Genomic DNA, 24,925 nt, shown 5'->3' with positions numbered 1-24,925 from the left:
CTCCATTTACCCCAAATTTGACTTTTAATGCAAGTTTCCCTCCATTTACCCCACTTCATCTAATGTTACCTAAGTAACATCAAATAATGAGTTCCCCCTTTAACAAATGATTATAGCATACGCAGTTAAATAGGCTACTTCGTCCCCCACCTTGGATAATCAATTCGAAGAGGACATTACAGTCCCCCCTTCCCAACATTGCTTGTAATCAATCAATTGCAAATTCGGTTACTACAAGATCCGTTTTCCTTCTTACATCACTACTTCAAAGAAATCTCTTAGAATATCCTTTGGAGTGTGGCCAAACTCGTTTGTAATGCTTAGCATGCTTAGCATTTGTCTAAATTTTGCAATCTCTTTCCCCAATCTCCCAACTTGATCTAAAATGCCTACAAGCAAATTATCATAGTTTTCCAAAGAGGATGAAGATGAACCATTTGTAAATTCATTGTTTGTTATGTCTAGCTCCTTAAAGAGGGGCAATAGAAAATCTTTTTGGGCGTATAGTTTTTCTTGGGCAAGCTTGTATCCTACTTCTTGAGATTTTCTTAGGTCATGAAGAGCTTGTTAATTTTATTCTCAAATTTCAAAGTTGTGATATGAATAGGTGAATTACGTAGATCTGAGGATCCATTTGTTTCTTCTAGAAGAAACCTCAATCTTCTCTGTAATATATCATGAACAAATGAAATTCCTTTCTCAAAAGTTATATCAGGTAGAGTATTTGCTACTTGGAGAAGGTCATAAGGTTGGGTTTGTGTTGCAAATGAATTGTCAAATGGAGATTCACCCGTTTTGTAGTCTTGATCTCTAGAGTTTACATGACAAACAGGGCTAATATTTAAAGGCTCCACCTGATAGTTAACCTTTTCAATAGTATTGCCTTCGCCAACTGTTATTGGATTTTGACATAACTCCACAATATCTGCCAGATTCATTCCATTGTGAACCTTCTTTAGAGATAACTCTATATTATTTTGTGAGTTTCTCAACACAATCTGTCTTGTACCCTATATGATACGTAAAGCAAGACACAAATTCTTCTCAACATCAACTTGTACTTTCAGAGATTTAGATGCATGAAGTATGTTGAAAACAAGCATCATCAAGTTTGTCTTTTTATCACAACACCTACAATAATATTCCACATCTAAACCGATGCTTTCCTCCACGCTTTCTATATGACAAAGTAGAGCATACTCTAGGTGAGCAACATGCCCACAAACAAATTCATCATTCAGCTTTCCCTCATATATGATAGAACAGTACTTTGCCACACTCTGATCAGTAACATTCCTACAGAGAACACACGAGCATTTGCAGCAAAAAACAAAATTCGATGCAACATATATCACAATTCATCGCCTCAAGAGATTTGGTCTTGCCAGTTTCTAGTCCACATTTCAAATTTCCAGCTTCACATCTCCTCTCTGAAGTATTCCCATGCAATTTTGATTCTCTCACACGCTTTGCAGTAGTTTTCCCTCTATGAACACCAATATTCTTTGCTTCCTTTGGACGGCTAGTATCTGAATCTAAGGAACCTTTGGATGACTTGTCCCTTGATTGACTTATTACAGTAACACCTTTCCTTGTCACAAGTAAATGACGTTTCTTAGTGTCTGAATTGTCTGAAAAACATGTTATATAAGGTGTAGCACTTGAAGGTCGATCATCTTCATCACGCATTAACGAATCTAGCTAAACTTGCCACCTCAATCATTAACTATATTTTTAGGCAACCCATCGATTCTAAACACCTCCTTGAAGAACAATTTTGCCACTTGTGTTGCCTTATAATCTACTGAGACCGCAAAGAGATGTGTGATCTTGGTAAACCTATCAACAATCATGTAGATACAATCCTTGCGCTGTGCATTAAGTAGACCTGCCCATCGATACGCTCTCCCACTCCTACTTTGGAATTGGCAAGGGCTATAGCAATCCTACAGGAGGAGTATGCTTGAGCTTGTTCTACTAACAAGTCATGCACACCCTTAGGTGCTCCTTGAGGCCTTTCCAAGAAAACCTTTCTTTGGTCTTCCTGTATGTTTCGAAGAACCCTTGGTGTCCTGCTAGTGGTGTGTCATGTGCGGCCTTCAAGATCTCCTCCTTGAGTGTAGATTCAGGGACCAAATATAACCTACCTTTATAGAAAATGACCTCATCTTCTACTTTGTACCTGTCATCCTGGATGAGACCGTCCATTAACTCGCAAGAAAACTTATTTTTGGAATATTCTACTAGGAGGTGGGCTTTCCAATCTCTAGTGATTTCCATGAGTGAAAATGTGGTTGGTTTCCTAGAAAGCACATCAGCGACAACATTCTTCTTGTACTCAATACCAAAATCATAAACCTGATATTGTTGGTTGTTATCTGACAACTTCTGACAAATCAAACATTCTACTACTCATGCTAAATCTCCATGCCTGTATATAGCCTCCATTTTCTTAGTTGATATAGTTTGAGGACCATCATTGGACATACCTCTCAATATTATCTTGTTGCCATTCGAGGCCTTGAATTCCATCTCCATCACTCGGTAGTTCATTGAGAATTTTCCTCACAAGTACAACCATTGTACCCCCAACACAACATTGGTATCTGCAAGTTCTACCATGTAGAAATCATCAGTGAATGTGTAATTACCTAGTTTCACGCTCATGCGTGGAATCTTTTGTGTACAAGTCATGTTGTACCCATCAGCTACCACAATGTTAAAGCCCTCAAACTCCTATGTGGGAATACCTCTCCTTACCACTAAAGTTGCATCAATGAAATTGTGCATGGTTCCACCATCGACCAAAGATGTGATTCATTGCCCCTATATGACCCCCCTAATCCTGAAGGTGTAATAACTACAGACTCCAGAAAGAGTGGTGATAGTACCACCCTTGATTTTTATACAGGGTCTCTCATCTCCTTTAGCCTCCTCAAGGGACTGCGCTTCTTCAATATGGTTAGGCTCATTGATTGGTGTTGGCGTTGTATCCCCTTCATTGTTGACGTTTGGCATTACTGCAATATAGTGGACCTAGTTCCCATGGTTCTTTGCAATTAAAACAAAGTTTCTTCCTCCTTAACTCGCTCTGAGTCTCATCATCCAACCTGTCCATCCTAACCCCTCCTTCTGGAATGGTTTATTTTCCCTGTTCTTCTGAATGATGAGCAGTTTGGATGGAAATTTAGTTTTAGGTGTTGCATCTTCCATGTCCCTTGTCCTGGTCATGGCATCTTATAAGGTGGTGGGTTTGAATGCCTTGACCCACCCATGCAGTGGCTCAGCTAGACCCTCTGTGAAGAGCATGATCATTCATCATCCTTTATTCAGATATATATGTCACCATAATAGCCACTCGCTAAAATTATTCAATGTAGGCATCTCGTGTGTCGGTCTACTTGAGTCATGCTAACTCCCTGAAGTGTATCTCTGGATCCTTCTTGTCAAACTAGTTTATCAATCTTTGTGTGAAGTCCTCATAAGAGGTGATGTTGGAATGTCCCAGGGTGACCAATTCGTGGTACCACCATTCATGTGCTTCTCCTTCCAAATGCAAGGTGGCAAATTTGATAACCTTTACTTCCAACATTGGGTTAAGTTGGAAGTAGGTGTCTAGCTTTTGTACCCAAGCCCTTGTCGAGCACTTGGATGACCCATCAAAAGAGGGAATGGATAGTTTCCCAACCTTGTGCAGTAGATCATGGTTCTGTTGTGTGCCCCTAGGCCTATTTATATACTTAATGCTACTAAACTCATTAAAGGTCATGGCTACTCGAACATCCTCTCCTAGTGATGCATACTCTCAGAAATATTCTGCAAAATCTCCATTTAGTTTTGTGGCTCCTTATGTTGCTACCCTTCGACCATCTAGAAACTGGGGTAGTAGAAGCCTATGTTTTCTTCTACTAGTTGGTCTTGTGTTAACTTGTGCAAAGATATTAAAGGAGCCAGGATTATGATTGTTGATCCCCTCTGCAAAACTCTTGTTACATCCATGAGATCCACCAGCATCACTATTACCTGCATTGTTTAGATTTGCCACAACCTAAGCAAAAAATTGGGCCATTCGCTGCTACCCTTGGGCCATCTATTATTTCCCTTGTGTCAACAGTTGAGCTATTTGTTGTTGCCCCCTTGCCAGCTCCTCCAATATATCAAAAGGGGTTAGCTTATGGTATCTGCTATTCCATGTTTGCCATCGCTGAGTTGTGGGTACCCTTCCTTTTCCTTACTGCAACATTTTCCCTGTCCTGTGGAAGCATCCAAGGTTCATATGCTCACAGGATGGCAGGGTGCACAGCTCCGATACCACTGTAATATCCCCTTCGAGAAATTTATCCTTAGGATTGAAAACAGCACATGACAAAATTCGTATTCTAGTTAGTATCACATTATTCCTTCAATTTTTGCAAACAGAGATAATGAATGCACAAACTGTGTAAATAAGTATTTGATTCCACCAACAATTCATACAAATAAAACCAACTCAATAGTAGGTTTTAAGACCATAATCCTTCCAATAATACCTTGTAGTTTAATTTCACAATCTAATACTAATTGTATCAGTAGTCCCTACTATCCCTATATAATTGTTCTAACCTTACATCTAGCTACGATTCTGGCACCCTTGATCACTTAGATGCCTTGGATTTTGGTCTTGTTGCTTTAGTCTCACTTAGTCAACTCCTCCTATCCCTCACAGCATTTGTTTATTTCTGATATCAGTACCTCAACCTCTGCTACCACGGGGGACCTGTAGGCTCTTCTGCGACCCTAAGTGCTCCCTGGTTGCCTCACTACAGGAGTTCCCAATTTCGTTGTTACAGGACAAGGTTCCCATGCTCCCTCGCTACTCCAGATACACCATTTTGCCGCTTCACAGAGGGCAATTTCAGCCCTTAGAGATACCCGTTGTCCAAACCAAACCTTAGCAAAGCTTCGCTGCCACAATTGTCACCTCAGAAAGAATCTGTTGTCATCAACAAAGCCTCATTTGGGACGGCTGCCACAAATTAGGCTTTGAAATTGCTTTCGCTACCCCGAATATGACCTCAAAGATGAGTTGTTGCCCTGCAGCCACAGTAGGGTTTACTCAAACTCTCGCTATGTAATGCCACCTATGGATTAATTGCCCATGAGAGGAAGGAATAGCCTATCCAACCTTGTATGCTATAGTCTTTGATAAAGGGGGGAACCCAATTACCCAATGTTTTGGGGCAACATTGGGTAAATTTTGGGGTACTAGGGCAAAAAGCCAAAATTGGGGGTTGCACTTGCAACCCCTCACACTTGAGGAACCCCATGAGGAAATCTATAAATAAAGGAGAATTAAACACCTCTTCTCTTTGTTCTGGCACAGCGAATCCTTTAAGAGCAATTCGAGTATATTTTGTTTGGTAAGGAAGAGAATTTCAATGAACATCCTAGTGAGCAACAAAAGTCTCCGGCGAAGAAATCCGACCATCACAAGCTTTCTAGGCAGTGAGGCCTTCTTTGGCTACATAACACCGAACCAGTACTGTTTGCGAATGTTTACTAACATTTCCAACCAATAACAACGTCAAAAGAGGGATCTATCCTGTAGCGGCCCCATAAAGAACAAAGTTGTAATTAGTGATCTTCCCAGTTGCAGTGTATGTGAGGGTTTGAAGGGAGGTAAGACAACGAATCTCCTTCACAGTTATCTTGCAAGTGATATAGCGAGGACAAAAATACATAGCCATGGCTCTTCCCAACATAACTCGTGCAATAGTCATAGAGACCCACTACAATTCCGAAGGTGACAAGGAAACCACGACCTACTCATCGCACGATTTGGTGGGCAACAGTGTACAACAAAAACATTGGGGAGGTGGCATTGACCAAGTAAGATTCCAAAATAAAAGTGAAAGTCATCATACCACCGGCACGAACAATTGAACCAGTGCAAGAGGTTTCTCCAATGCAACAAGGGTAATGGAATTGATAACAGTAGTTAGACACTAATCTAGTAGCCACAGTATTGAGCTAGTTATAGATAGAAGGTTTATCTATTGAATTTTGGCATCGAACTCAGAAGCATACTGGTGGGTTTTGAGTGGAATCGATCTACTCTTTTTGTGGGCGGCCAACCCTAACTTATTGGGGTTTTAGTGAAGAATCATATTACTGTCAATAATATAGAATGGTAGACTTTGTTAAGTAGTTGAAGTGTTTTCAAAACTAAATTGTATCACTAGTTGGAGAAATCTATTATGCACTAGGTGGTCAGCCCTAGCTCAATAAAGTTGTTGAAGCATGATATTACTATTGGAAATCTTTATATTTGTGCATTACATAGATAGATGTCCACTTTTATATGAATGAATCAATGTGCTCTATTGTTGAATTATTGGAAACCCTAGACAAACATAAAACCCTAAGGGAAAAAATCCCCTTGGGACATTACAATGGTATCAAAGTTGCGCATCTTGCCAGCTTGTGAGGGTATGAATCTTGTATGCTTCCCGGAGATGCAAGCAACGTTAGAGTAAAAAGAAAGAGGATCACCCACCGTTCAGCTATGGGGGATAGGGAAGGACAAGGAGGACTGGATACTAATGAATTCTTACATATGCTTATCCATGGGTAGACAAAAATAACCAATTTGCTAGTGCAAAGGCAACAGTGGATGGCCCAGGGACAACAGCAAATGACACAGCACATCGAAACTATAAAAAATATAAGTGACAACATTGCTAACGGTTTGAATGTTGGTAACAAGACTAGTGTTGAAGGGAGTAACAACCATAATCCTGGCCCCTTCAATACTTTTGTGCATTCTAACGCTGGGGCAACCCACAGAAGTAATCATAGGCCCTTATTGCCTCAATTTTAGCCATCCATTGATAACCGAAGGAGCAACAGAATAGGATGGACTCTTTGATGAATACTTTCGGGAGTACGCAACACTGGAGGAAAATACACAAGCAGCCATGTCTTTCCAAGAGTATAGCAACATCAAATACAAACATACACCCAGGGGACAACATAATCAGGATCTAATGTGCAAGAAATGCTCAGTAAGGGCTTGGGTACAGAAGTTGGACACCTATTTCTGATTTAAAACCATGCAAGAAGCAGACGCTATCCAATTTGCCACATTACACTTGGAAGGGGAGGCACATGAATGGTGGTACCATGGTCTAGTCACCTTGGGGCACTCTAACATAACCTCTTATATGGACTTCACCCAAAGGTTGATAGAACGTTTTGATCACAAGGATCCTGATATACATTTTAGAGAGTTGGCACAACTCAAATAGACTAGAACATTAGAGGCTTTCATTGCAGAATTCGAACGGACAATAGTCATGGTGATAGACATCTCGGAGCAGAGGTTGGTCATGCTCTTTGTAGAAGGTCTAGCTGAACCATTGCATGAGTGGGTCAAGGCTTTCAAACCGACCACATTGCAAGAGGCCATCACCAAGACTCGAGATATGGGAGGTGCAGCACCAAAAGTGAAGACTCCACCCATACCACAAATCCTTTTGAAAAGCAAGGATAGGAAGACATCTGAGAAAAACAAAATCAAGAAGGATTGATTGGATGATGAAGCTTGAAACAAACTTACAAGAAAGAAGCTTTGTTTCACTTGCAAAGAGCCATGGGAACCTAGTCATTGATGTTTGGGAAAGGGAAAGATTCACTACATAGTAGTATCCGATAGCAACAATGAAAATGATACAACACAGGCACCAAGCAAGGAGCCTAGCATTTCTGAAGAAGCACCATCCCTAGAAGAGGCTAAGGGAGACAAGAAGCCACATCTGAGAATTGAAGGAGGTACTATCACCACTCTCTCAGGAGTCCCTAAATATCACACCTTCAAAATCAAGGGTGTCATATGAGGACAATGAATCATAGCATTGATTGATGGTGGAGCAATGTACAACTTCATTGATGCAGCCGTGGTGGTAAGGAGAGGCATCCCTACCCAGGAATTTGAAGGTTTCGAAGTGAGGGCAGCTAATGGGTATAATATGACATGCACACAGGTAGTTCCATGTTTGAGCATCACATCATAGAATTGGTTGATACTAATGTCGTGTTAGGAGTACAATGTTTGTACTCGCTAGGAAGATTCGTAATGAACTACCAAGCGATGGAAATGGAATTCTGAGACCCAAAAGGCAGCAAGGTAGTACTAAGAGGCATGACCAATAGTGGCCCTCACCTCATAAAGGCCAGGCAAATGGAGGTCATACCTAAGCAAGGCGAAGTAATTTGCATTGCAGCTTGTAGGAGTACAAGCCCTAGATCATCAAGTAACAGCTTACAACCTTATGAGTCGAGATGCAAAGAGAACATAAAACATGACATATGCACATTCTTGAGAGATTGGAGAGCCCACCTCTTGGTAGATTACTCCAAAAATAAATGTGCCTGTGAATTATTGGATGGATTCATCCATGATGATAGGTACAAGGTAGAAGATGAGATCATCTTCTATGAAGATCAAATATATTTTGTCCCTGAATCTACACTCAAGGAAAATCTCATTAGGCCTACACATGACAGACCAACTGAAGTCACGTTGGAGCCTCACCCTCAAACCAGGGATTGCACAAATATGGAACAAACAGTTGGCAAAAACAGGTCAAGGACTGATGACAAAGACCCCAAAGAAAATCTGATCGCAGCAGCAAATTCTCCTGAAGTTGATGGCAGTCTTATAAAACAAAGGGACACAAGACATTTTGGTTGGTTGTAAGAAGCACCATAAAAGCATGAAAATAGGTATGTGGTAACAGAGGTAAATAGGGAAAATGCTAAGTTTTATCTACACAAGTTTCCTGTTTTGTGTATGAGCGACTGTTTACAGAATTTGGTAGCAAAGGATGTTGATTTTCTAGGAGGGTCTCATGCCCTTGAACTATGTGCCAAATTCTGTTATGGGGTTGATGTTGCACTCAATGCCTACAATGTTGTTGCAATTCGTTGTGCTGCAAAATATCTTGGGATGACAAAAGTTATGAAAGAGGGAAATCTGGTCCATAAAAGTGAAGTGCTTATCAGTCAGAAAGATGCCATGACTGTTTTGTAGGCGGCCAAATCATTCTTACCATGGTCAGATGACTATAAAGGAAGAAATATTGTCATTAATCCCTCTCAGGTTGATGGGTCCTTCACATGCACAAGGATGAAGTTATTAAAAAGCCAACCATGCATAGAAGATAGCCCTTTAAAAAATGGAAATGGGTCACTTTCAAGTGATGTGGGGGCAGCAGAAAAGCATAGACAGCTGATGGAAACTATTGTGAACTTATTACCACCAGAAAGAGGATTAACTTCCTACAATTTATTGCTGAAACCATCAATGATTGCTACCATGCCAAGGGGAGGAACTTCATCTAAAATAAAAATTACTTGAAACTTCAGCAGTAGCACACAGTGGTACCCTATCCACCTGTGATTTGGCAAGTTAAATCAGTAGCTATAGCCTGATAACATCCCTCACCAGCATGTTAATTATTGGGCTGCAAAAACTAAGGAAGGATGCTGTAAAAATTGAAGAGGAATTCCCATTCCTAGAGATAGAAGGGCAAATTTTGCAGCACCCAAGTTTGCCATTGCTTGGGGACAAGCAATCTCAGGAAGGGGGGATTCTAATGTCCCTTGCGGATTAATTGCCCACAGGAGGACAGAATAGCCTATCCAATCCTGTAGGCTATAGTCTTTAATAAAGGGGGAAACCCAATTATCCAATGTTTTGGGGCAACACTAAATAAATTTTGGGGTAGCTGGGGCAAAAGGCCCAAATTGGGGGTTGCACTTGCAACCCCTCACATTTGAAAAACCCTATCAGGAAATCTATAAATAAAGGAGAATTCAAATCACATTTTTATCATCGATTTGGAATGGAATATCTCTAATTTTGTTGAGCTTGAGGCTCTGAGGGTTTTAAGACCCCTTCTTCTTTAACAATTTTGGTGGAGGCCCACCCTAGCTAATCCCATCTAGTTTTGGTGGAGCTGATCCCACCCTAGCTAGACACCTCTTTTCTCTGTTGTGGTACAGTGTATCCTTTGGGAGCAATTCAAGCTTGTTCTGTTTGGTAAGGAAGAGAATTTTGATGGACATCCTAGTGAAGAAATCTAACCATCACGAGCTTTCTGGGTAGCGAGGCCTTCTTTGACTACAAAACACCAAACCAGTACTGTTTGCAAATGTTTACAAACATTTCCAACCAAGGTTACTTGGGAGTGGGAGCGACATTTTCAGAAGCTCCCAGTTTGGGAGCGATTCCGGGAGCGTTTTATATATATATATATTTTATATTTTGATGCATATATGTCAACAAAAGCATGTAGAATGATGAATTAGATATAAAAAACATAGATTGAACCATATAACAACAATCATCTAGAAGTTATAATCTTCATCAACCACGTCCACAAGTTAGTAACATAGTAACATACAACATATTGAGTCTCATGATTCATCAATCTTAAAGTTTCAAGCTTTCAAAATTCAATATATAACATTTATCATCATTGATCACCAAAGTTGTACTTGTAAGCTAAGTGTAACCATTACAACAAATAATATCTAGCATGAAATAAAATGTTACAAAATGAAATGAAATGAAACAAAATTCAACTTTCATGAAGCATCATATTCATAATTCATTACTAATGAGTTATAATTGCCAACTTCAAACTTCAAACTTAAATTGTCATATATTGTTTACAAATAATATCATAATAAATATGAAAGAGTCAATAGTTATAAAAACTACTAGAAACTATAAAAGACAAGTAAATCTATTATCTATTGCTAATGCTTGGGCCTCTTGCCACCACGAGAAATGTCTAATTTTTTAGTCTCGTTGGAAAATCAGGATCTTTGTCATTAATATCACCCTCTAAGCATTAATATCCAGAGGTATCTTTGTCATTGCCTTTGGATCTGTATAGGGATATTTGCCATTAATATCAGCCTCTAAGCATTAACATAAGATAGAAAAAGCATAGCATGTCAAGTCAAGATTTTGTTTGAGTAATGCGTACATTTTTAGGAGGGTCATGATAGAGGAGTTCGACAACCAATGTCACTAACATCAAGGTACATAGAGGGATTGGTGCTCTTGATTAAATATGAGTTCCATACGCTAATACATGACAAAATCCAATGGAAACATTGCAATCCCCCCAATCCTACAATCCTGAAAAACCAATAAGTCTGCTGGATTTTGAATGAAATCTAAAACTTTCTCCATATGAAATCCAATGAGGTCGGAACCACTCTCAAACATCCTGATTCATTTCATGGTAATGTTAAAAATTTAAGTAAAAGGATGAAAATGAAGTTTTCATCATTTTACTTTAAGAATTTAACATTACCATGAATCGCATAGCAATACTAGGGCCATAGGCTTGATCATTAGGCTACCCCACTCAAAACTTATTTGTTTCTTTGAAAAAAAATTGCATTTGGAATATTACTGCAAAAAAAATTGCAAAAAAGACAAAACACTCCCGAAAAGGCAACGAGCATTTATTTTTAGGGAGCAGGCTCTCGAGGCGCTCCAAAGCCGCTCCCGCTAGGAGCGTGGATTGGGAGCAGGAGCATGAGGGGGGGGCGCTCTCCCGCAACCCTGTTTCCAACCAACAACAATGTCAAAAGAGGGATCCATCCTATAGCAGCCCCATAAAGAACAAAGTTGTAATCAGCGATCTTCCCAGTTGCAGTGTATGCGATGGTTAAAGGAAGGTTATACAACGAGTCTCCTTAGCGGTTCTCTTGCAAGAAGTACAATGTGGAGTGAAAATACGTAGCCACAACTCTTCTTAGCAGAACTCGTGCGACAGTCATAGCGACCCGCTACGATTGTGAAGGGGACAAGGAAGCCACAACCTACCCATCGCATGATTTGGTGGGTGATGGTCTACAGCAGAAACGTTGGGGAGGTGGAGTTGACCAAGCAAGATTCCACAATAAAAGTGAACGTCGTCATACCACCGACACTAACAACCGAACCAACACAACAAGTTTCTCCAGTGGAGCAAGGATAACAAAGTAGATAACAGTGGTTAGGCACTAATCTAGTAGCCATAGTAGTGAGCTAGTTACAGTTATAAGGTTTATCTATTGAATTTTGGCATCACACTTGGAAGTATATTGGTGGTTTTTGAGTGGAATTAATCTATTGTTTTTGTGGGTGGGCATCCCTAACTTACTGGGGTTTTACTGAAGAATCATATTATTGTCAATAATATAAAATGGTAGACTTTGTTAAGTAGTTGAAGCGCTGCCAGAACTATATTGTATTGCTAGTTGGAGGAATCTATTGTGAATTGGGTGGTCAACCCTAGCTTATTGAAGTTGTTGAAGCATTATATTACTGTTGAAGATCTTTATATTTGTGCATTACATAGATAGATGTCCATTGTTATATGAATGAATGAATAAATGTGCTTTGTTGTTGAATTATTGGAAACCCTAGAAGTACATAAAACCCTAAGGGCAAAAATCCCCTTGGGATATTACATGTTACCTTGTAACAAGAGATTTCCAAGCTTGGAGTTGCCTCGGAAAACCCTCGCTACCAAGAACAATCTCTCAGAAATCCTCGCTACCAAAGATTTGGCCTAAAAAACCCCAAGCTACCTCAAATCTAGCCTCAGGAAGCCTCGTTGCCCAATATTTAACTTTAGAAATGTCATAGGGGTGATTCGTTGCCCAGATAATGCCACAGAATTAATGCTACCTCAGAACCCTTGTTGCCACAGAAATTATGCTAAACAAAGTAAAGAGAAAGGTGGATTGGCTAGAGTGGAGTCTTTCACCACGGAAACCAATCAAATAGAAGGGGTCTTCAAACCAATGTTTTAAAACTCCGACTCAGCCGAGGGTCGACTCCGACTCCGACTCGGTATCGACTCGGTCGGCTCGATTTCAATAACTCGATCATTGTAAAAAATACATTAAATATTTAAAAATTTAAAAATAAAAAAAAATAAAAAAAATAAAAAAAAAAAAAAAAAAAAAAAAAAAAAAAATAAAAAAAAAATCATAATTTTAAAGATTTTCATTCATGTTTCCAAACACACAACATTAGAATATAGATAGAAGATAACATATGATCAAAGTAGGCTCATGAATATATCCATTATATCAAAATGGCACACAGTGCACTGTCCAATACATACATGATCATGATATAGAGATCAAAACAAAAACACATAACCAAGGAGGCTAGAAATGGCCTCTACAACAAAAGTAAACTATGACCAGTACTATTGGCTATTGCTCGAGGAGCCGAGATCATGTGGATCAATCTCTAGATCAGAGTCAAACAGGGGGGCCCATGGCTCCTCCTCATCATCATCTCCAACTGCAACTGTAGAAGTGGTAGCACTAGCAGGTTGTGCAGCAGCTGCAAGCTAAGATAGACGAGATATGTGCTTCTGTCGTGGCTGAGCAGAGGAAGCGCCTGCAACTGGAGGACTTGCTGGCTCTAAGGCTGAGGCTGGTACAAGTGGATCAGGATCTGCATTCAACTGAACATTATGTTCGAGTGATGCTATCGTCTGTAATTCATAATCCATATCCTCATCAGAAGCAAACTCTGCTGGATGACTCTCCACTACCCAATCTGATGTTGGATCAATGTCTTCCAACACAATGGGATCTGAATCAGGTCTTTTGTTCAGCAATTGGTTGCGCCTAAGCCGGAGGTTGTATTGGACATATACTAGATCATTTAACCGTTTTTTATCCAAACAGTTTCTCTTCTTTGTGTGAATCCTCTCAAAGACAGACCAATTGCGCTCACACCCAGTAGCACTGCAAGTTTGACTCAAAATACGAATTGCAAACTTTTGCAATTCAGGACAATGGCTACCAAAAGCCTCCCACCATTGTGCTGCAAAAAATATGGGAGTGTAATGAGTTAGCTCAACAAAATTACAAATTATATCCAACTTTCAAATTATAAACGATTTAACAAAATAAGTATTAAGAATTTGAAAATTGAAATTTTTGTTTACCTGGCTCATCTACTTCCCTTGCAATCTTTGCTAGGTTCTTCCCAAAGGTACCTGAGGCAGTGCTGAAGGTTGTGACCTGTTAGTGTATCTCCAGTTGATCACACTCCAATGGGATCATGCGATCAATGCAGTCAATCAATCCATCTCTAACCTCCCCCTCAAAGCTCCTGTCGCCTTAGCTTTATAATGATACCGTGGGTTCAAAAAATACCCAGCTGCATGTATAGGGCGATGGAGTTGATTGTTCCATCTTTCATCAATGATTGCCCAAATGGGCCCATACATAGCCACTTTATCCTTGTATGCCCTCTTTTTTTGCTCCTTTGCTTGATCCATAGCCTCATAAATGAAGCCCATAGCCAATCTTTCCCCATCCACCAACCGCAACACCTTAACCAGTGGCTCAACAAGCTTCACAATCTCTGCTACCTTTCTCCAAAATATTTCTTCATTAACTTTCTTTTTCAATTCTTTGCCTTCCAGTTTGTGAGACCACTGGCTTTGATCCCATTCTTCACTAGAAAAAATCTTTCGCAAGTTTCTATGTTGTGAAAGCATAGATTGCAATGTCAAAAAATGAGTAGCAAATCTAGTGATGGGAAGCCTAATAATATCCCTGCCCCCTGTGTGTTTCCTCGTCAGGCTCAAAATCCATGAATGATTGTAGATAAATTTTGTTATGTTTTTGGCATAATCTACAGTGTTTTTGACCCAATCTAATTTGCCAATATCCTCAAGCATGAGGTCTATGCAATGTGCAGCACATGGGGTCCAAAAAATGGTTTTGTGTTTTTCCTCTAACAGTTTACCAGCAAGAACATAGTTAGAGGCATTATCTGTGATGACTTGAACAACATTAGCCACCCCCACCTCCTCAACAACCTCATCCAATAGCTGAAACAACAATTGTTCATCTTTTACCTTATCAGATGTATCAACTGATTTTAGAAACATGGTTCCCTATGGGCAGAAGATAAGAAAGTTTATGATGGTACGGTTTCTTTGATCAGTCCATCCATCTAACATGATGGTACATCCTGTTCTTGCCCATGAGTCCTTGAAATCTTTCAAATACTCATTAATGGAGGAAATTTCTTTCTGCAAATGATACCCCCTTAGCTCATGCATAGTAGGGCCTTTGAAGCCTTTTCCAACAGCATGTATGGCATCAAACATAGGCTCATAATATGGTGAACGGGAAGCATTGAAGGGGATATCAGCATCATACCACCATCTAGCTATGTAATCACAAGAAGTCTCTCAATTCTTTCTTCCAATGGTCATCTAAAGTGGGCTGCATATGACTTCTACTAGCTTGAGGACCATGTGCATCTGATGGAGAGGAGGGAGTGAAATAACTTTTGATATTCATATCACCCTTTTTCATTTTACCCTTTCCCTTTTCTTGAATAGACTCAAAAGAGGGAGGAACATATCGGAAGGGTTGGATGCATCAGTACAAGGGATAGAGAAGAAACCCTTAAAATTAAAATGGGGGTTGGTAGCCAGCATTTTTTGTATATTCCTCTTCCTCCCAATTTCAGCCTCTAACTCTTTTTGCCTAGCCTTATCTTCTTTAAACTTCTCAAAGCTGGCTAACAAATCCTTCCTAATCTCCCCAATTTCTGGTGAGGTACATGGAGTAATTTGGCCTCTAATCCCTGCCAAGTGTTGTTTCAGCCTATTAATGCCCCCAAGACCTTCCTTTATTTTCCTATGGAAAAATTTGCAATGCATTTGACTATCAACCATTTCAACATATGTCCAAGCAGCATCTTTCACTCTAGCTGCCATTTTTTGACTTGGAAACGAAAGCAAAAAATCTGAAAATGAAAACAAAACAAAAAAAACATTGATTCAATGTTCATTTCTTTCACAAAAAAAACTCTTTTCAATTTCCAGATTTGCACATAAAATTTAATAAGCAAAAACAGATTTTTACAGGTGAAAAAACATACCTCCACGCACAAACTGCCTCCTCAAAGTTGCTCCAAGAAACCAACTCCTCAATGGCAAACACTGCTCCAAATGGCTACCCAAGAAGCTCCTCACTCCAGCTACAATGCTTGCCCAAAACTCCTCATTGCTGCTCCAAAAACAAACTCAACAAACTCCTCACAAACTCTCACTCAAATTCTCATTCAAATGCATGAGATGGCTGTGAGGAAATGAGAGGGGTTGGGTGGGTTAAATAGGGTTTAGGAGAGGGAATGGACCCCAAAGACAAAATAGACAAAATACAATCTAGTTTGGAGTCCCCCAAAAGAATGTTAAAATTGACAACTAGGGCCAAACTCCATGTGGATCACCTTATTTATGGCTTCTGATATTTTTCCTAGATTCCTCTCATCGAGAGGTGTAGGATGGATCTAAGGATCATCCGATTCCGATAAGTATTTATGGAAATATGAATTTATTTTGATTATGGACAAATTGTCAAGGTCGGCTAGCAAACTTATGTAGGCTCAAAAGCCCAACAGTCATGTCTATTCAACCTCAACGTTTGCATATAAATACAAGGAGCATTCTCCTCATTTGGACAATTCAATTCACTCATCTTCTCTCTCTCTCTCCTACGCATAAAAGGAGCCCCTCTCTCTCTCACACACGTGTGGCTGAAAGGAAGATGTCCTAGGGCAAGGAAGACGTAGAAAGAAAGACGTTAGGGCAGCAGGTCATCCATTTGACCAGCGTTGACCAAGCATTGACCTTCCAGAAGTGCGGATTGGGTGTGGTTGCCTCTCCTAGGCAAGCCACAATTTTTGGCATGAAAATCGAGGTGATCTGACCTCTAGTTTGACCGGTGTTGACTGCCCTAGTTTAGGGCTACAAGTTGACTTCAGAAATCTGCAAATTGACTGAACTTTTGGGGCTGTTCAAGGGCTGTTTCTTGAGGCTGTTCGAGGACAAGTTGACCGAAAATTGACCAAGTATTTTTGAGGTCAATTTCAGCTAGTTTGACCAAGTTTGACTTTGCTAATCTAGGGTTTGTTGCTGCTGATATAAAATTACAGAATTCAGATTTTGTACTATTTCTCTCTTCTGCACTATTGAAGATAAAAGAAGATTTGATCAAAGGGTTTCCCCACATTGGGGTTTGTCCCTGGCTAGCCGACAGATCTTGTGTCTCTTGTCTTGGCTTGTTTTCTATTGATCATTTAATGTTCTATCTGCACTTTACTTAATGTATATGTGATTGCTAATCTATGGCTAATAAAAAGAAAAATAAGTAAACTACTCTAAGCATAGAACATACCATAATTTAACATGGTATCAAAGCTGAGGTGAAGACAAAGCCCAAGCAAGAGCAAGAGCAAGAGCAATCACTGAAGAAAAAGTTGGCAAGGCTATCTTAAAAAGAAATCATGGGGTCCTCAACACACTTCCCTGCTGAAGACAAACTCCGTGAGAAGTCTGACTATCACAGATGGAAGATGTCTCTCGATCTAACATTAGAAGAGCAAGAAGTGTTGGACCATGTGAGAGGCGGGATTGTTGAGCCTCCATCAAATGCATCCGCTGCTGCTAGGAACAAATGGACCAAGGGAGAATTCAAAGCAAGGAAGATCATCCGGGACTCTATCGACAAGCACTTGGTGGCCTATGTTTCCGAGCTGAAAACCTCCAAGGAAATCTACGATAGACTGGTGAGTTTATTTAAAGTTAATGATGCAAATCAAGTCTTGTTTCTTAGAAATAAGCTGAAGGAAATTAAGAAGGGCAAAGATGAGAGTATGCAAGCATATTTCTTAAGGATCACCGAGATCAAGAACGATCTCCTATCTATTGGGGAAGTAATTCCTGACAGGGAAATGACACTCACAACTCTTGGAGGACTGCCATCTGAATGGTATATATTCAGGACTACTATTCTCAACAATAATGTAATTCCTGGATTTGAGGAAGTAATGGCCAGATGCATTCAAGAAGAAACGAGGATGGAAGAGCAAGAAATGCCCGTACTTAAAGGCCATCCCTCTGCCTTTTCTTCTCATACGAAAAGAAGAAACAATTCCAGGGCTAAAGTCAAAGGAAAGGCTGGACCAAAGGATGGAAGAAAAGGACGATGTTACAATTGCAATAAAATGGGTCACTATGCAAGGGAGTGCCCTGATAAAAGGGACTCACACCGGGATGATGATCAAAATCCCTCTCAAGGCAATCAAAGGAATGGCAGGTCAAATGGCAGAGGTAAAAGAAGTGTTGGAAATCAAGGAAGAGGACAACCATTCAAAAAGGCAAGAAATTCCACGTATGAATCTAACACTGTTAACAATAAGCAAGATGAATATTATCTACCAACAACTCTATCTACTACTGCTTCCCGGACTTGCTGGGAAATTGGCTTACTAATAGTGGTGCCTCAAGGCACTTCACTGGTTACAAAGAAGCTCTCTATAATCTGATAGAGAAGGAAACCAACCTGGAAATTGTTCTTGGAGATAATTCAAAATATCCCGTGAAAGGCGTAGGAAATGTCACTCTTCAATTGAATCGGGGTAATACCATCCACTTACCAGATGTATTATATGTACCTGATCTCAAAAGGAACCTGGTGTCCATTTCAGCAATGGAAGACAAAGGCTACAAGGTGGCCTTCAGTGATGGCAAGGTACGTGTATGGAAAAAGAACTTTAAAGATGCTTTTACTCTTGGGTTTCGAGTTGATTCATTATATCAGGTCGGTGGAAGTCCGTTGGGTGTCATGTCTTGTGACACATCTCTTCAGTCCGAACTATGGCATCAGAGGTTTGCTCACTTTCATTATAAATCTCTACCCGATATAAGAAAAATGGTGACCGGGATGCCCGAGTTCAGATTAGAGCAAGAAGGTGTATGTCTCGGATGTGTCGAAGGGAAGCTCAAAAGGGGACCATTCCCTCAAGCCAAAGCAAGACCTCCGATATATTGCAGTTGGTTCACTCAGACATATCCGGTATGATGCCTGTGAACTCCTTGGGAGGATATTTATATTACCTCACTTTTACAGATGATTATTCTCACAAGACTTGGATATACTTCTTGAAAAAGAAGGATGAAGTGTTCTCCTGGTTTCGGCACTTCAAAGCCTTGATCGAGAATCAAACCGAAAAGAAGATCAAGATCTTAAGGACTGATAATGGGACTGAATATGAATCCAATGAGTTTCGTGACTTTTGCAAAGAGCCTGGCATTAAGAGGGAGACTACTACACCATATACTCCTGAACAGAATGGTGTGGCGGAAAGGAAGAATCGTACAATTGTGGAAGTCGTCCGTGCTATGCTCCATGATCAAAGACTTCCGAAGTTTCTATGGACCGAAGCTACAAATACCACCGTATATGTACAAAACCGATGCCCTCATCAAGCATTGGGTTCCAAGACTCCCGAAGAAATGTTCACGATAAGAAACCTGACGTATCTCATTTTAGAATTTTTGGAAGCCCTGTATATTTTCATGTGCCTAAAGAAAAAAGGAATAAATTGGGTGCATCTGGAAAGAAAGGAATCTTCGTGGGCTATAGCGAAAATACTAAGGGCTATAGAATCTATGTAGCTGGTCAAAGGGAAGTTGAGATTGGTCATGATGTCACCTTTAACAAAGATATGGCTCTTAGCAAGGTAGACAATCTTCCTACTTTAAGGGGATCTAAAGAAGCTGGCACCGGGGAACTGAAGAAAAAAGAAGATGAGACGATGCCCGATATGGAAGAACCTATGGATCCTATTGATCCTCCTCCGCAAGAGCCTTCCTCTTCTAGGAAGAGGCCTTCATGGCTTAGGGTGACACTTGATGATGCTGAAGGTCACATTGCACCTCGAGGAACCTTCCGTGAAAGTAAGAAGCCGAACAGGTATCAGGGATAACTAACCATCATGAGCACGATCATCCAAAATGAACCTTTGTCATTCAGAGATGTCGTCAAGCATCAAGTATGGAAGGATGCTATGACCGAGGAATATGAGTCCATTATGAAAAACGATGTTTGGGATGTGGTCCCTAGACCCCAGGACAAAGCAGTTGTCACTTCAAAATGGCTTTACAAGATAAAGCATGCAGTTGATGGAAGTACGGAAAAGTATAAGGCTCGTTTTGTCGCTCGTGGCTTCTCCCAGAAGAAAGGTATAGCTATGACGAGATATTTGCACTTGTTGCCCGATATACCACCATCTGCTCGATCATAGCCCTTGCTGCTTCGCAAGGATGGAACCTACATCAGATGGATGTCAAGACTACATTCTTACATAGTTCGATCAAAGAGGAGGTCTATGTGGAGCAACCCAAAGGATTTGAGATATATGATCGAGAATCTCATGTGTGCAGGTTGAAGAAGGCCCTCTATGGGCTAAAGCAAGCACAGGTCGCCGACATTTTGACAAAGCCCCTAGGAAAGGTCAAATTCCTGACTTTCCAAGAATGACTTGGTGTCGTTCAAAGACCCTCTTATGAGGGTCGAGTATGATGTATTGAGCTCTGGGAGCTCCAAGGGGTGCGGGGTACTTCTTGGAGCTGCATGTGACCACAGGGCGACTCACCATCCCCTGGTGGTGCACTATGTACAGGGTAAAGGTTCAACCTTCCCCTGTGACACCCCGTGGTAACTGTGGAACACGATGATTAGTTCTCCTGTGGACCAGGATGATTTGTTCTCCGTGGCGACTGTGGAACAGGATGATTAGTTCTCCTGTGGGCCAGGATGATTCGTTCTCCGTGGCGACTGTGGAGCAGGATGATTAGTTCTCCTGTAGGCCAGGATGATTAGTTCTCCGTGGCATCCATTGGACAGGATGATTCGTTCTCCTGTGGACAGGATGATTAGTTCTCCTGTCGAGGCATCCTACCCATGCAGTCTGGGACTCATGGGAAGTACCTCTCATCTGATCAATGAGCAAGGAAATGAGGATAGGGACCATAGTAGTACTATCGATGGACGCATCGTTGTATCTACCATACTCCCTATGCTAGGATGACCTCCATTGATCTGGGATCAATGAGAGTGGTTCACACTCTGAGACTGACTTCAGGCCAGTGGAGGATGGTATGATACATCCTCGATCATTTCTTCTTCTTCATAGTTCGAGCAGAGCAGAGCAGAGTGGGGTCAAGCTGTACAGGGCAGTGCATTTAATAGATTGATAGCAGCGACGGTCTGACAGATTGCAGATGAAGTTCTCCCTAGTTGAGAAGGAGTGTTAAAATTGGCAACTAGGGCCAAATTCCATGTGGATCACCTTATTTATGGCTTCTGATATTTTTCCTAAATTCCTTTCATCGAGAGGTGTAGGATTGATCTAAAGATCATCCGATTCCGATAAATATTTATGGAGATATGAATTTATTTTCATTATGGACAAATTGTCAAGGTCGGCCAACAAACTTATGTAGGCTCAGAAGCCCAACAGTCATGTCTATTCAACCTCAACGTTTGCATATAAATACAAGGAGCATTCTCTTCATTTGGAAAATTCAATTCACTCATCTTCTCTCTCTCTCCTACGCATAAAAGGAGCCTCTCTCTCTCACACGTGTGGCTGAAAGGAAGACGTCCTAGGGCAAGGAAGACGCAGAAAGAAGGACGCTAGGGCAGCAGGTCATCTCTTTGACCAGCGTTGACCTTCCAGAAGTGCGGATTGGGTGTGGTTGCCTCTCCTAGGCAAGCCGCAATTTTTGGCACGAAAATCGAGGTGATCTGACCTCTGGTTTGACCAGTGTTGATTGCCCTAGTTTAGGGCTGCAAGTTGACTTCAAAAATCTGCAAATTGACTGAACTTTTGGGGCTGTTCAAGGGTTGTTTCTTTAGGCTGTTCGAGGACAAGTTGACCGGAAATTGACCAAGTATTTTAGAGGTCAATTTCAGCTAGTTTGACCAAGTTTGACTTTGTTGATCTAGGGTTTGCTGCTGCTGATATAAAATTACAGAATTCAGATTTTGTACTATTTCTCTCTGCTGAACTATTGAAGATAAAAGAAGATTTGATCAAAGGGTTTCCCCGCATTGGGGTTTGTCCCTGGCTAGCCGCCACATCTTGTGTCTCTTGTCTTGGTTTGTTTTCTGTTGATCATTTAACGTTCTATCTGCACTTTACTTAATGTATATGTGATTGTTAATCTGTGGCTAATAAAAAGAAAAATAAGTAAACTGCTCTAAGCATAGAACATACCATAATTTAACAAAGAACAATTTTAAAAAAAATCATTGTTTTTCGTGGTTAATGGGCCGCTGTTCCAACCCGGCCGAGTTAATGCGGACTCGGCCGAGCTGGCCGAGTTGTTAGACAACCTGGCCAGCTTGGTATTAACCCCGCCGGCCGAACGGTTTCCTAGGCCGAGTCAAAAATTTGGGGTCTGGCTCGGACCAACTCGGCCAAGTCGGTTCCGAGCCGGCCGGTTTTGAAAACATTGCTTAAAACCCTCCAAGAGCCTCAGCCCAAAAATTATAAAGATCAACAATTCATAATGAACAAAATGAATCTCCTCCCTCCTTTTTATAGATACTCTTTGGAGCTTCCCTCCTAAACTCAATTTTGAGTGATTAGAAAGTTTCTCTACATTTGCCCCAAAAAAAATTAATTCAAGTTTCCCTCCATTTACCCCACTTTATCTAATGTTACCTAAGTAACATCAAATAATGGATTCCCCCTTTAACAAACGACTATAGCCTAAGGGGTTATATAGGCTACTTCATTCCCCACCTTGGGTAATCAATTCAAAGAGGACATTACACTCACACATGTATCACTGGAAGCATCTTCCGAGATGGAATCAGTTCCTACTTTTAAGTATCATAACAGCCACAAAGGCAAAGAGGACAGGAAGGGAAGAGTGGTCGTCATCAACATTGAATCCGTTATAGAAGAAAGGTGTAGGTCTGTTCTGAGTTTAGTCCTTTTTTAACCAAAGGAGAAGATGCATGGTTTTAAGTATTGGTTCATGGTCCACTTTTGAGTCCATGTCCCTCATAAGCCTAATAAAAGCATACCAAGTATGTAAGTCAGCTCCACCTGTTTATGAAATATGTCAGCAATATGCTTCAAAAAGAATTGAAAACCAACCTGTATAGCCAGAGCTTCACTGCTGTAATGCTATAATCTTGTAATAATATATTGTCTTTTTGGTTTCTATTGGAAAAAGCAATTCTAACCTGCGTTCCTGTAAATTGGACATTGACACAGATACTCGCGTTAAGATCTTCATTCACCGGATAGTCACACTGTCTGAAAATGGTTGTAATAGAGCACATTTACTGGCCTTTCTATAAATTATGATGCCCTAAAATGTCATTATTGTAGAATTTAGTAATGATCTTCATACCCACAATTAGTTCAATTGTTAGAAATTATGATATAATATCACTGCCATATCTGTCTCAATTGCGAATTTGCAATGTCTGTAATAGGCAATTTTTACAGAACTCAATTTTCAGGTCAATATATGTTCACGGGGGGTGAATTCAGATGACGTGCCAGGTCAACCACGATGCCGGCTGAATGGGCATACCTTCGCATATAACACTGGTGCCCAATGAATGAGATCGTCTACCAAAAGTTTATACGGGATCCATAAATGTATCAAGCTCATAAAACATGTTAGCCCTATTTGATATCTTTACCCCTGGGTTGTAACTGACATGAATGTAACCTGATAGGATGAAAAGGGCTTACCACATGTCATTCTGATTTGTAAGCTTGTTATTTTATGTCATTCAAGGCGGTGACAACATCAAAAAGTCGCTAAAACTTCGATTGCAAGACAAGGATGCATGACTTGATACGTAATGTACTGCAGATCGTTGCAAAAAGTCCTAACTGAAACCTTTAGCTTGCAGTGATATTTGTATTCTTGGGATCCTACCCTATATTTATGTTTCTGTTTACTTACGGTTGAGCTAGAACAGATTGAGTTGGGCATACGCCTATATTGAAATTTAAGTGTTTTTGTTGATTTTCAAGGAAGTGCATTTTTTCCCACAAAGAAGAAGAACATTTCAAACACATGTACATATTTCTCATCCTAGCATATACATAGGCACTGTGTTTATTGTGTCGGGTACAGGTTTGCAGAAAAATATAAACAATTTATAGTTGAGAGTCGAGAGGATACCAAGAGGCAGAGCACTTCCAGTCCGAGAATTGAAACTAAGGTGAGAAACAAGTTTGGCAGACGCAACAGCACTGTGTAGTGGAATCAATGACTTTACGCAACGCTGTCGAAAGCTTGAACTGTCATTTCCAAGCATATTACCACTCCTGTGAGTTGCCGAAGCAGGTCTGTTGGTTGATGAAGAAGCTCGCGTTGATCTTCCATTTGACATCAATAGATTTCTCGCTGACCTCGAAAATGTACCGTAACGAGATGTCATTTGAGCTCCCGTGTAAACTGCTCTGAAATACAGTGATGAGAACCACCCTCCTGGTTTTGGTGATGGGGTTTTAGGGGTTTTAGAGAGTTTATATGTGAGGTGGTGGTGAAGTATTCTTTAGGGGTTTAGACTGTATGTGAGCACCACATCAAATAGAAAGAACCCACCATAACGTGTGATTGATTATTTTGGACATTCCATAAATTATTTGTAACAATAACCATGAGGACAGAATAATCCTAAGAAACAAAAGTAAATGAACGACAGATACGCCATGAGGATCATCAAGGAGAGTCCAATCGAGCATCATCCTCTGATCTTGGAAAAATTAACAATGTCACCTAAACAAGGCGTAATCGAGCATCATTCTCTTTAGGTTGGAAAGCTTAACGATCAATGAATGAGAATGAATGAATGAGTGAGATTTTAATGTGTATAGATTAGAAATAGTTTATTGGAGCACTAGTATTTATGTTTTTAGCTTTTTGTAATTCAATTATTATTTTATTCAAATTGATGATGAGTTGGTTTATGTTTTTAACAGTTTCCTCGTGAAAAGATCATG

General features: G+C 40.4%; 1 protein-coding gene across 4 annotated transcripts in view; it reads right to left on the bottom strand.

Moving 5' to 3' along the window:
* The window catches only part of LOC149142003 (uncharacterized), a 129,612-nt gene extending 105,003 nt beyond the window's left edge, over window positions 1–24,609 (bottom strand). The window contains exons 1-2 of one of the 4 annotated variants that reach the window (XM_089449569.1): window positions 24,102–24,609; window positions 23,054–23,150 (exon numbers count right to left, since the gene is read on the bottom strand). In XM_089449569.1, the coding sequence (XP_089305695.1) occupies window positions 23,054–23,150; window positions 24,102–24,360 (356 nt within the window). In that variant the 5' untranslated portion in view covers window positions 24,361–24,609. The remainder of the gene's footprint in view (window positions 1–23,053; window positions 23,151–24,101) is intronic. The other 3 variants (XM_089449568.1, XM_089449567.1, XM_089449570.1) reach the window with 3 other exon arrangements.
* Window positions 24,610–24,925: the final 316 nt, after the last annotated feature.

This window comes from Pinus tabuliformis, chromosome X, assembly GCF_031772625.1.
Source record: "Pinus tabuliformis cultivar Carrire ecotype Pingquan chromosome X, CPIR1, whole genome shotgun sequence".
Lineage (NCBI taxonomy): Eukaryota > Viridiplantae > Streptophyta > Pinopsida > Pinales > Pinaceae > Pinus > Pinus tabuliformis.
This window is presented reverse-complemented; position numbering and strand designations above follow the sequence as displayed.